Below are 13640 nucleotides of genomic sequence, written 5' to 3'. Positions count from 1 at the left end.
AAAAATAAAAATAAAAAAATGCAATCGGTGGCCACCATCGGTGACCACCATGAGAAGCATTTTCCTTATTTATTACCAACAGAAAAATACCTGTTAATTGATTTTATGATGTTTATTTTAAATAATTCTTTATACAATTAAGTGATGTAATTTTTTTTTAAAATGTGTCGAATAAATAATATAATAAAAGAATATCAACCCAAAATATAGAAAATTTTGTTAACCTCCATCCTCTTGGTTTTTTTAATTTTCTAAGAATTTAAATTATGTAAAATACTTCATATCAAGTCATTTATATTTTTGATCAAAAAAATAAAAAAGTCATTTATATTTATAAATATTTTTTTTATCTGAAAACTTTTAAAATGTAAAGAAAACATCTCTAAAATTTATAAAAATTTGAACCATATAATTTTAAAATAAAAGTTCAAAAAAGCTCTGAAAGATGTAACTTGAAAAATGATCTTAAAGCTGTGTTTGAAAGATGAATTCAACTCAATTCATCTTAACTAATTTCAAACCAATAATTGATAACACCCATTACTTTTTTAATTTTTCATAAAAAAGTTAAACTCATCTCAACATATTTCATACATTCCAACCTAAAATATTAAACTTATCTCAATAAGACTCACAAAATACAATTATTCACAACTCAAATCATCTCAACATCCAAACGCAACTCCCTAAATCCTTGGAGTTGTCATTTTATGTCAAGAAAAATTCCACTCAGCAACTCTATACTACACCCTAATGAGGAAAAAAAATAAAAAAATAGAAACCCACATCGGCATGTATGTCCAATTCATCCTCTTTGGAAATCCACCTTATTTACATAAAACAAAAGTTTATCTTCTTTATAAATCACAAACGGTACTGGTTACAAGGCAAGGGCATTATCAATAGGTTAATTGAAATGCAACTCGTATAATCCAAAAAATGAAAAGCATATCAAATGTTGGATGGGCATCAAGAAGAAATCCCATATGGGAGAAGTGCAGCAGCCACAATCCTACCCTCCTCATTCAGTATGTTGTAAGTTGAAGTAGCATTTCTCTGCAACAAACGAGGATAACGATCAGGAAGATCCCATGTTTATCACTTGTTCAAAACTGGAAAGGAAGGCATCGAGTACACTCTATTTTACATTTATGTTTGCTACCACAGCTCAAATGGTGTACACCCCAGTGCTACATGCACCAGGAACAAGGGCTTGAAAGGTCTTTTAACTATCTATAAAGGAAGCTCCCCTTGCCCCCCTGCCCCACCTCCCCCAAAAAGGCTTGACCCAACAAGTTAACAACTCAATGACAGGATTAGAGCACACAGACTCACCCTCTCCAAGCCTTATGCTTGGGCCAGGTAAACTCAATGATAGGTTGTGCCATAATTACTACTAACTTGCAGCTGAACCTCTCATACATTTTCCAAACAGTAAAGCCTTCCTTGTTGTTCCTTGAAAGGTTGAGGCAATTCTCAAGGAGAAATACTAAATGGTTTAACCACAAAGAAATCCAACAAAAGTAAACCCACGAATTGACATGGTTTCAAATTGTAAGTTGGATTGTAAAGCTACCTTTATTATAAAGTAAATCTAACGTATCATGAAGTTATGCCAATTTGTGGATTTGTTTTTGTAGGATCCCTTTGTGGCTGTGGCACTTCATATGGTACGTTACTCTCTTTTCTTCCTTTATCTTTCATTTTTATTCAGCTGAAGAGGAATATGGTCACAATGTTGACTTTGCTTTGAAAAGCCAAACGTGGTATAGCAGAAGAGAAAGAAGCCAAGCCCAGAAAAGGGGGGGAAGCTAAGATACCGAGTCAAGGACTTCTAACTTCATGCCAGTAGACCGAACAAAGCGCCGAAGTTCAGGACCCACCGGCTCAATGTGCCTCCCACATCCAAGTATCAAAATCTCTGACAAAAGTTATCAAGTGGATGGTCAACAAAAAATAAGCAGCAGATCAGTAGCTGCTAATAACAACCAGTACCTTTAAACTGGCATAATTACTCAACATCAATACATGCATACAAACATATAGTTACATAAATAGAAAAACTTCATCATATATACGACTTACAGTGACATTACTTGTAACAGAATGCATATCCATTGCGATTCTAGTTGTTGTCAAACACAGGACATAAAATTACAAATGCATGTAGATGAATCATGTTTGGCTGCCACCACAAGTACATTTGGAGCTTTTTTTGTTTTAAAAAATTAAAACAGTGTAGACCTATGCTTTTCAGTATTTCTTCAATATTTCATTCTCCATGATGGTATATTACATAACTGTTTGATGTGTGCAATATTGGTCATTGCCAGGGTGCCCATGTTTCAGATAACAATTGGGTCATAATACAGGGAAAGGTACATGGGAGAAGTAAAAATAAGGGGCAAACATTGCTGCAGGACAATATCACTATTCGAATTCATACCTGGTATTGGCCGCACTGTTCGGAAGATAGATAAGCTGCACCAGAGTATAAAAGAGAAGAAATGTCATATATTGGAGCATGAGGGTAGCTAGAGCTGAGAACAATATTCAAAACATTATTTTCCAATCTTTTAATCATCTCCGTAACATAAAATCATGTTTTCCAGCCCAATCCATGACTGACTATTACAAACTTCAACTAACTACTTAAATGATGTATTCCATTTTAATTTAGTAGTTCAATATATTCCTTTTGGATTTGGAAAAAAACCAACAAAAATAGTCTGAGAGTTAAAACATTTCTACAATCAGAACTCTTGCCTAAGCATTCACAATGGTTTCTTGATATTATCCTTTAAAATACATCACCAAACCTCAGTTTTTCTATTTTGCATACTGACTTTTACAATATATCATACATCAGCTTATTTATTTTTTCTTAATATAATTTAAATAATATTTTTTTATTCTTTTTAAATATTTCCTTTCTACCAATAAATTTGCAAAATCCATATTTTTTTTATATTTGCAATATATTTTTATATACAATGTAATATAATTCAGTCCTATACACACAAAATAAAAATATATAAGCCAAATAAAAATTAAAAATAAAATCAAAATATGAAAAAATTGGATAAAAAATATTTCCAATATATTTGTTCTAAGAAAATGAAATAGAGGTTTTTTAAATGATGAACAATAAAAAGAATTTGCTTACATGGTGAAAATCAAAGTAATAGAAAATGAGAGAGTAAATGAAATATAAATAATTAAAAAAAAATGTTTACAAGATGAACAGTACCGCTACATGTAGCAGGTTACCGTAGCAAAATGAAGTTTAGATTTTCTTTTACATAATCCGATGGACCTCTTTTTTTGAACAATTCTTCAAATAATTTACATTTCTTGTATATAAGCCATTGAGAATACTCTAATGAATAACATGATAAATGGGAAGGTTCATATTAGAGTGTGAATTTGTACTCAAATTGAGTTATCATTTGAGCAATCAACAGTAGAGTTATCATTTAATGATATATTACGTCTTAGTAATTTCCTGGCAGAACTAGCTGTTAATTGCCTGTGCATGTTGCATACGAAGTCCGGCAATTCATATAGCACTTGACCAGTAGAGATTATCAGGGAAGTGAAGATATCATTCCAACCACCTAAAACATAAATAAATAAATACAGACATACGTGCATGAAGCTTGCCAAGAAAAAACAACAGAAAAAAAACCAAATTTATCAATTTAAAAGAAGGGAGAAAAAAAAAACAAAATTTACCGCACATACCTATCTGGAGTGATCTGTGGGAATTTCTTAGGAGCCCAAGACATTAGCAAGTTCCCAACGCAAAGCAAGCTACCTTCATAATCCACTCCATTTACGGTGAAGCCTGTCTCCGTATACCTGAGCTTAAAGAAGAAACCCTAATCACTGCTTCGAATCAAATTAGAACCCAAAAAGCACAATCGCCCCACTGGGGAGGGGGTTTCTGAAAACAATACCGAATGCATAAAAGCTGTCTCGAAAACATAATGGCTCGCAATCGTAAGCGAAGTTACAGAAACAATAAAGGAGTACCGTTGAAAGCGAAGCTGGTCTTCGGGGACGTTGTCGATGAGATTGATCTGATCGTATAGAGAGAAAGCGCGTCTCAGCGACGGCAAAGCCGCTTGGCTCGCGGGCTTTGGACACTCCTTTCGGAGGCTCCGAATGAGGTTAGGCAGCGCCACAGTTCTCTGTCTCACCGCCATCGCTCTCTCTCGAATGGAATGGCCCGGTCGTGTAAATATCACTATCGGGTCTTATTCTTTCCGAATTGGAAGCGTGACGGCCCGGACTTAACCGAACCAACCGACCCAAGTTCTGATTGAAACGATAATGAAAAATAATAATGAAGTTATATTTAATTAGTTAATATAAAATTTTATTTAAAATATTTCACATCAATAAATAAATTATGATTAAAATTAACAAATTCAAGATGATTTTTCTTACAAATATTAATTCTATCCAACTATGTTGTCATAAAAATTAGGACTGCTCTCCGAACAAACTCGGCCCGAAAGCAACCATTTTTTACCCGACTCAAAACCGGCGCATTTCATTTGGTCAATTATCCGACCTGAAAATAGTTTTAAAAAAAACAAATATTTCGACTCGATCTTTTTTTTTTTTTTTTGGAGGGAGGATAATATATATATACTAGAAAAAATTTACCATTCTATACGAAAAATTTGAAATGGTCCGTTCCGATTCTCTTTTGTGATTTTGTACAAGAAGTTGTGATCGTGCACTAATTTGCTTGTTGATTGGTAGGACCAAAATGAGCTTTATTTTTACTTTAGGAAGCACCAGGTAACAAAGGTCACCAAAATTCTCCACTTTGTTCATTATTCTTCGTGTAGATAAGGTGGTATTGATACCTTAAGGTCTACTACTTGATAGCAAAACAGTACTTGAAAGACAGCACCCGCTCTACGCACTTTAAATAGTTCTGAACAAAAAATGTCTGTTTGTTTTTGCATGAGTAATACTTTTCTTCATTCTAGAATTTGTAATCCTCTATCATGCCTACCATGTAGCACATTTTTAGTGATTTTCTTTTAAGTAATTCATAAAGTAGCCTCTTGAAATCTATCACGTCAACATATGTGAGTGAGGATAATCAAATGTAAGATGGAGTCCTCTTTTTGCATAGACCTCTAACAATTGGCTAGGACCAGGCAATATAATTCTCTTTTCACCTCAAATGCAAGAGGTTTATACACAAAACTTTCTTTAAAATGGTCATCTTTTGCATAGAAAGTTGCTCCCGAGCACAAGAGCAAAGGTTCATAGTCTATTATAAATAATATATCTCGCGAAATAAAAAAAGAAAATTAATTATCTAACAAAATATGATCTCTTATTCAAAAAAAAGGTATGAACGACGAAAGCGATGTTTTTAACTTTAGATAAGTAAAAGATTCTCCAATTACATCATTGTGGACTATTACAAAGTATCTATTCATGTAATAAATACCAAAAAGATGGAACACATTAATTTAAACAATTAATTTGTACTAAGTTGGAAACTTCATGCATGCATAAGAGCGTCCACTTTATATAAGTTATATTATATAAACACTTGTGAATAACCCAAAAAGACAGCACCAAGATGCAGCCTGAGTCAAGCATCCTCAAATCAAGGTAGAAATGCCAACCAAAAGATAGGCCCCAAAAGAGCTACCCGATATAAAGAGGATTCCTCCCATGCCCTTCAGTGTTATAGCTGCAAGTAATCTTCAATTGACCTCATTCAAAATATTCTTCAAAGTTATCTCTACATAAAAATAAATAATAAATAAATAAAATTATGTTAAATATATAATTAATTGAAAGGACTTTAAGAAGATATTCTTCAACTATGAATTTTACCAGTTTCTAACTTGTAGCTTTCAGCATCTTCTATTACATCTTGTGAGTCATAATTAATGGAGGGAGTCATCAACTAGTTTTGTGTGCAGATAAGAGCTTCAACTGTTGTTGAGGCCAATGAACTACGAAATGAATTTAAGATACGACCTCCAACGCTAAATTTGACTTAGAAGCAACAGTAGATATGGAAATAGCTAATACATCTCGAGCTATATTGGCAATGATCGGATATCTGATTGAAAATTTAGTAATCTTATTTTGTTCCTAGTAAAAAAGGGTCAGGCTAGAAAAGCATGTATGTAATTAATTACTTGAAAATTGCATACATGCTTTACAAAACAAAACACATGGCCTAATGCTTAACAGATAGCTATTGTTTTTACAAATCACCAGAACAATTGTCACGAACAATAGCCAATTGATGCAATTCAGACAACCAACATCATTTACTTTATTGAGAACATGATTGTTCTACACAATAGAGAACAATATTTTTACACAAAGACCCATGAATAGCAAAGAACAAACTGAGAATAGCACATCATAAACAAAGAACAGGAGAGTATATACCATCAAGCACAAACAAGCAAACACTATATAGCCTATTCAACCATCCAAACTCCCATAAATGCACGAATAACAAACTCACAAACTAATCTCACGCAAGGGAGCAAGATTTTGTTTTCCAACCTGAGATCCTAACCAAATGACAATAATAATAATAAAAATAATAAAATAGCAGAGCATATACCGAGAATGGGCGATCATAAACCATGAAGAGCAAATGAGTAAGAAAATGTAGCCTATTCAGCCACCAAAACACCCATGAATAACCAATCAACAAACCAATCTAAATCATGCAAAGAAGAAAAACTTTGATTTCGAGTCCTAGATCCAAACCAAACGGCAATATTTTGTTCTAATCATGAAAAATCGACAAACCTATGCCCTAACCTTGATTTTGAGTTGCGAGGGAGAGAGTGAGAGGTGCAAGAGTGAGCTGCGAGGGAGAGAGTGAGGCTACGAGAATGAGAGCTGCTACTGCGAGGGAGAGTGAGCGTCGAGCAGGAGAAAGGAGAGGAAACCTGAGGGTTAAGATATGATTCTATGAAAGGCCAAAAACGACCTTGTTTTATACCAAAATCGGGTATCGAGTATTACTTGTTAAAAAAAAAAACTCGTATATTTCATTTCTTTTTTTCCACTTAATTAAGCGGGTCGGGTCGGGTCGGGCTGGGCACACGATTTTTCCCGACCCTAATAAAACTTAATGATGACTTTATATTTAATTATTTAATATAAAATTTTATTTAAAATATTTCACATCAATAAAATATGATTAAAAATAATAAAATTCAAAAATATTTTTCTTACAAATATTTTGCAAGTACATGGAAGTTTACAAAAAAAAAGATAAAAGATGCAGTGCAGTGACAAGGGTCTTTCGTCACACATGGGGAGTTGCATCAATGCTTTGCTTGAGAATTTGTATATTACAGAAGCACTCTACTTCTTACAAAAACCACACCCTTCGCTCAACTGAAGAGAAATTAGAAACTATTTCTAAATTTCTCTAGTTTCATTGCAAAAGTCACTCTCTTGCCCAGTTCTTCATCTTTATGACTTGGAATTATTAGAAAGCATTCACCAAAACATGGCAATCACCATATCCTATACCACTCCAAGCTGCTCAGCTTGCTTGCAGGCCTTAATGTTGTCTCCATTCTTTCCTTCAAACTTGATATACTTATACCACTTTGCACAGACAATATAGATCATGAGATCAGCTGTTGTCAAAGCTGCTAAGAGGAAGAAGAACAGGTCTAAATGTCCTCTGTTAAGGTTACCTGGGATCCAACCAGGCATGTCATCTCTGGTTGAGATTTTCATGACAATTGTCACCAGCAAACTGCTCACATAGTTGCCTAGTGATATGGATGTCATGCAGAGAGCACTTCCAAAGCTCTTCAATCCATCAGGAGCCTGCCCATTGAAGAACTCTAGCTGCCCAACATACATGAAAACCTCAGATGCTCCTACAAGCACATATTGGGGAATTTGCCAAAAGATGCTCATTGAGCTTGAGCCTTCACAGTTGCTGCAATCTGTCGTTGCATTGTTTAATCTGAAACACTCTACAACCCCAGCTGCAACCATTGCTAATATTGCTATGACAAGGCCGATTCCCATCCTCTGAAGCTCGGTTAACCCTTTACCATTGCGCTTCCCCATTGCAAAAAGAGGTTCGAGAACCCGCCTGTAGATGAATATGAAAGCTGCTACACTGAGGATGTCAAAACTAGACATGCTTGCTGGAGGAACGTGGAAGCCCGAAAGGGTGGTTTTCATGGCAGCACCTTGTTCCACGAATAGAGATGCCATTTGAGTGAAAACTACCGAATAGAGAATCGTGCATAGCCATATTGGAAGCAGTCTTAAAACGCATTTCAACTCTTCAACTTGTGACACAGTGCAAAGATACCATGGATTATAATTTTCTTTGTCCATCTTGTGGATGTTCTCTGAAGTGATAATTGCTGCTCTATCTAAGAATCTGATCAAAATATTCAAAGCATTATTAATCCCAAAAAAGTTTTCATCATTAGTAAGTACTTATAATGCATAAAAATTAAGGATATATATGAATTACTTGAAGCCTTGAGTGTGTAGTATCTTTCTATCCCCATTCTTGGAAGATTGATCATTTCCTTCTAATTCAAACAAATCTTCTTCCCTTGGCGTCAGGTCAACCTTCCATTTTCTTGTGGCAGCTACCAGCACTTGGCAACACCTGGAGAGAGGGTTGCCTCTAGGTTTGAAATGCCTGTACCATGGGGTGCCCGACAGAAACAAGACCAATGCAAGAGAAGCAGAGCCAGCTGATGCCCAAAATCCTAATGCCCATATTCCTTCATCCTCAAAAAAGCCCAAAACAGTGTTTGAAAAGAGAGAACCCAAGTTCAAAGCCAAGTAGAAGTAGCTAAAGAAGGCTATTTTGGAGTTCCCTTCATTAGGGTCCTCTTCATCAAACTGATCTGCCCCAAATGTGGCTATGTTAGGTTGGTAACCTCCGTTTCCTAGGGCAATCAAGTATATTGAGAGGTAGAACAGAGCCATATGGAAGCCTGAATGGGATCCACAAAGAGATTGTTCATTACCACAGCCACTAGGCTTGAGTAAGAATAAGTATGTTGATAGTGATAGTGAAACAAGCCCCTGCCACATAACAGATAAGAATATTTGAACAGTAGTTCAAGATATAAAATTTATGTGCTTTGAGTGCTCGTGCTAATGGGATAGAGAGCCTTTATCAAACGGTGGCAACTTACAAGGACAAAGATGGTTTGGAAGATGACACAAGTCTTGTACCTTCCCCAGTAAGAGTCACTCAGGAAGGCCCCAACAAGAGAGAAAAGGTAAACAGTTCCTGTCCATTTGCTGACATTGTTAGCTGCATCAGCGTTGTCTTGGCCCAACACCCTCGTCAAAAACAAAACCAAGTTCACTCCTACTCCAAAGAATGCCAATGTAGCCAGCCCTTGATTCACTGAAAGATTTAATATCAATATAAAGTGAGATCATGTTAAGTACACCGTTGACAATTAAGGAGGGATTTTGAGCTAGCTGTTTATCTTTCAAGGAAAATTAGATAATTATGATGCTATAACTCTAGCATATATATATATATATATATATTTATATATATATATATTTATATATATCTATTTAGAAAAATACGTATACCTAGGATCAAACTTCCAGCAACCCAAGTACCAGTTCTCTCTCGTACTGCCGGGCGGCCGTGCCGATCAACGGTTCCATCAAGTGTACAAACCTCTTGCCCCCGTTTGACCTTTCCGTCCACGGCACCCTGAAAAAGTTCTAGCCGTTCAGTGACGTTGAATTTCAACTAACATTCCAACCAAAAAATAGAACGAGGAATATTGATATCTCAAACAACCTAAAAATGTGTTACTTGAACGTATTGAATCGCAAACTGCGCGCATGCATGGAGCATTAAATATCATCGTACCAAAATGGAACAAGGTGGAGATCATATTTATAATTATTTATTTTGATCTATCAATCTTGAAAGCTTACTGATCGATGATGATCATAATTATCAAGCAGAGATTGCCAGGCAAACAAATTATAGATAGGGCTAGCTGATGACTTTAAGCCGTGCAAGGTTCATTCTATTAACCAAGATATATATGATCTTTAATTGACTGATTGAATTGGGATAGTCTAATTTATTATAATATATGTAGTCTCTAGCATTTAATGTTGTCTTTATAGGACTTTCGAGTAGTCTGAATCTCACCTAATTAAATAATTAATAATATTATGACGTTCATCTGTTTTTGCACTGAATCATCTATATATATATATATATATATATATATATATATAATTTGGTCCATAAGAAAGTAGATCAAAGAATGACAATTGTGTATGAACCTCTACTAAGTATATATGCATTTATTTAATTTGGACGTGAGTCTAGCTAGAGATGAAGTCACGACAACAAAGATCATACAAACCACAAACTCAATATTAATACATGCAGTACGTGTCTGTCACTGAAAATAACAAGTTCCTAATCACTTCGAGAAATAAATTCATCACATGAGAGTTGATATATGGTCCTTACAATATGCATGCACATGATGATAAGAAAAGTAATCAGTTATTTTTTATAAAAATAATTATTTTTTATCAAAATAAATATCTTTTTATCACAAATAGTCAATTTTCATCACAAATAATCTGTCATAATTGTTTTTTTTTTTTTTTGCAATATCATAGACATCAGCCTGCTGTCTGATATATATTCGTGTGCCATTAATTCAAAGAGGGTTTAACTAATCACATATATATGCATGAATTTCAAAATTGAGTTTTTTTTTTTTTAATTTGGAAGTATAGTTTTCCACATATATAATTAATCTCCGATCCGAAGTTATATCAAGAATAACATAGGAGTTATATTAAATCTCCGATCGATCCTAGCCGGCCAGTTGATCATCTGATATTGATGATTAAAAATTAATAAAAATATTAATAAAAATCAAAGGGTTTAAGGAATATTTGGTCATCAGTTTTTTTGTTCAAACAAGAAATCGAAGAAATATCAGACCAACTGTATATATGAAGATGATCAGACCATTAATGGTACTGCATATATATAATGGCATTTTCAACAGTTTGTAGGAAAAAAATAGTTAAGAAAAAGGAAAGATATGTATACGTACGTATATTTATATAGTACAGTACACACACGATCATTTGGTTTGGCCATGCTCGAAAGTCGAAAGGACAGGCAAATAATAAAAGATAATAAATACTGCCATATATGCGTGTTTTTTTTTCTCTGATCACTGGAAACAAAAACCAGACGTGTTAATTAATTAACACGCCAGGATTCATTTTGTGCGTTCGATCATTAACCAACCCTACTTTAATTAGTACGTATTGGGGTTATATATGCCATTTTCAACAGTTTGTAGATAGGGAACTTAATTAGGTGTGTGTGTATATATATATATATTATGCTTCTTCTTCTTTTTTCTTCCTTTCACCAAGGACCTCCATTAGTGCAAAATGAGGACCCATAAAATGAGCTATGAAGCTGACCAGAGAAGTTAACCCCAGAACAATAACTTCATGCATCAAAATGAAAACAAACAGCTGATTGGATCTGATATTAATCAGTATCACATACACACATACATGTATGTGTGTGTGCGCCGTTTGAACTCTGGTGAAGAGCTTGTGAATCCAAGATATTAACAGAAGTAGACCAAAAAGACCGGACGTTCTTGTTTCTGTATACATCTTAAATATGGAAAGGATCGATATATATATATATATATATATGTATGTATGTATATGTTCCATGCACTATCCTGATCTTGCCGGAAATATATATCTTAGCAAACCCTTAATTAGGGATGCATTTCTATGGAAAGTGTATATACCAGTAGTTACACGACACTAACCTTGTTGCAGACATTTAAGCAAGCCATGATCATCGATGAACTTTCTGCAGTACTGGAACTATTATATAAAATGCAAACCAAGATATATAGCTCAAAGAAAGAACCGTTGCTGTATATATATATAGAGAGAGGTAATGAAGAGTAGAGAGATCTGATGAGGAGGAATTGATTAAGAAGAAGAAATGAAAAGGCTAGATCAGAGCTGTGAAGGGGAAGTGGGGAGTGGGATACGTATATATAGGGATCAGAATGATTCAGCAGACGGCAGAGATTTCATGTGAGGGACGTCAGACCCAGATTCCGAGGAGAGAATGAGGAAAGCAAGGAAGAACGTGACAATGTTGGATACAGTCATGCAGATATTGGCATGACCATGACTAGGATGACCCTCTTTTTCACTTAATTAGGGTGGCCGTAATTCAGAGCTGTCTTGACATCGACATGTTTGAAATATGTCTTTTTGCTCTAGTGGGCTGCTTTCTCTGTACTTCTTATTATTTTTCTATTTTTTTGTGCCAATTTTTTTTAATTTTCTTTGTTTGCCTTTGAGTTACCTTTGTAAGTGGTCTTCCACCCAATGAGTTAAATGACTAATAAATTAAATCAAGCATGTGTGTAATTTTTTTCATTTTCATCTTGACTCCATGCGCTTTTGATGAGTTCATGTACGATCAGGCTATTATTATGATTATTGTTATTATATATAGTATTATTAATATTTATAAATTTAAATTAAAACTAATTAGGCTTCATCGATCGTGATCATCTTAATTGTTACATATAATTTATGGTTACAAGTTCTTATATTTGTAAATTATTTAAATTATTTTACAAATCAAATCTTATCATATATATTAATAGTGCAGCGGTGTGCATTGATCTATTCCGATTTGCTGATATAATAACTTCTCTATGATTATTATTAAAGGCTAAGTAATACTATTGTCATATATGCATGGCCTTGATTATTTGTTTATGCTTTTATGATCTGCCAAAATGTGTGTGTATATATATATTATAGTCTGGAGCTTTTTAATTAGAACTTAGTGCAAGTATCAATCATGAAGAGTTTGATATTAGTTTTTATGTGCACTGTCTCAGAACATGCATCCACTATCTCGACATAAAGACACAAAACTGAGAAGATCCATGCACTAATTTTTTTCTGTTTTCTTGTCCAATATTTTCCTGTGCAAGTGGAGTAGCCATTGTCTTCATGAAGTTTCTTTTCCCCTTCTTGGCAGTTGGCACCTTCCTCAGCGACTTCATGGTGGCCGAGTCTAGATTGATCGATATACAGCTTATTTATATATATGTTCATATTTTGATCAATTAACTAAATAATATGTTTAAAGATATTAAATATTTTCATACATAAATTTTACAAACTGATGTATCGTTGAAATTAAAATATAAGTGATCAAATCAATATTTATTTATATATTAGTGAGTACGTCGTGTAATTATAAGCTGTTTAACATTTTCCTTCTGAATTATGTGTTTAGCATGTATATATATGCCAGCCGTAAGTTGTTCGATCGAGTTACAAGGAAAGCTAGTCCTTATCATGAATATATATTAATTATTCCATATTTTTAATTAACTAGCTTGTATATATATATATATATAACAACTTGCAGCATTTGCTTGGTTATTAATTTGGATATGTAAGCCATCTTGCAGAGATCAAATTCAATATTTTATATATATATAGAAGCTGTTAACCTCTCACATCATGACCATATATATATATATAGTCGTAAT

The 13640-nt window shown here is 34.1% G+C and overlaps 2 protein-coding genes across 2 annotated transcripts; both read right to left on the bottom strand.

The window, feature by feature from the left end:
• Window positions 1–647: 647 nt before the first annotated feature.
• LOC108989549 (NADH dehydrogenase [ubiquinone] 1 alpha subcomplex assembly factor 3-like) lies at window positions 648–4292 on the bottom strand. The gene is made up of 5 exons (XM_018963193.2): window positions 4036–4292; window positions 3745–3861; window positions 2447–2481; window positions 1821–1921; window positions 648–1056 (listed from the first exon to the last, which is right to left on the bottom strand). Exons 1-5 carry the CDS (start codon window positions 4206–4208, stop codon window positions 970–972), a joined length of 513 nt encoding a protein of 170 aa, XP_018818738.1. The 5' UTR covers window positions 4209–4292; the 3' UTR covers window positions 648–969.
• A 2957-nt stretch (window positions 4293–7249) lies between these two features.
• LOC108989540 (protein NRT1/ PTR FAMILY 7.2-like) lies at window positions 7250–12177 on the bottom strand. Its single transcript, XM_018963180.2, has 5 exons — window positions 11877–12177; window positions 9619–9745; window positions 9204–9421; window positions 8525–9090; window positions 7250–8428 (listed from the first exon to the last, which is right to left on the bottom strand). Exons 1-5 carry the CDS (start codon window positions 11907–11909, stop codon window positions 7546–7548), a joined length of 1827 nt encoding a protein of 608 aa, XP_018818725.1. The 5' UTR covers window positions 11910–12177; the 3' UTR covers window positions 7250–7545.
• Window positions 12178–13640: the final 1463 nt, after the last annotated feature.

The sequence above is a fragment of the Juglans regia genome, chromosome 5 (genome assembly GCF_001411555.2).
Source record: "Juglans regia cultivar Chandler chromosome 5, Walnut 2.0, whole genome shotgun sequence".
In the NCBI taxonomy this organism is placed as follows: domain Eukaryota; kingdom Viridiplantae; phylum Streptophyta; class Magnoliopsida; order Fagales; family Juglandaceae; genus Juglans; species Juglans regia.
The sequence above is the reverse complement of the archived record's forward strand: the minus strand, read 5'-3'. Positions and strand labels throughout refer to the sequence as shown.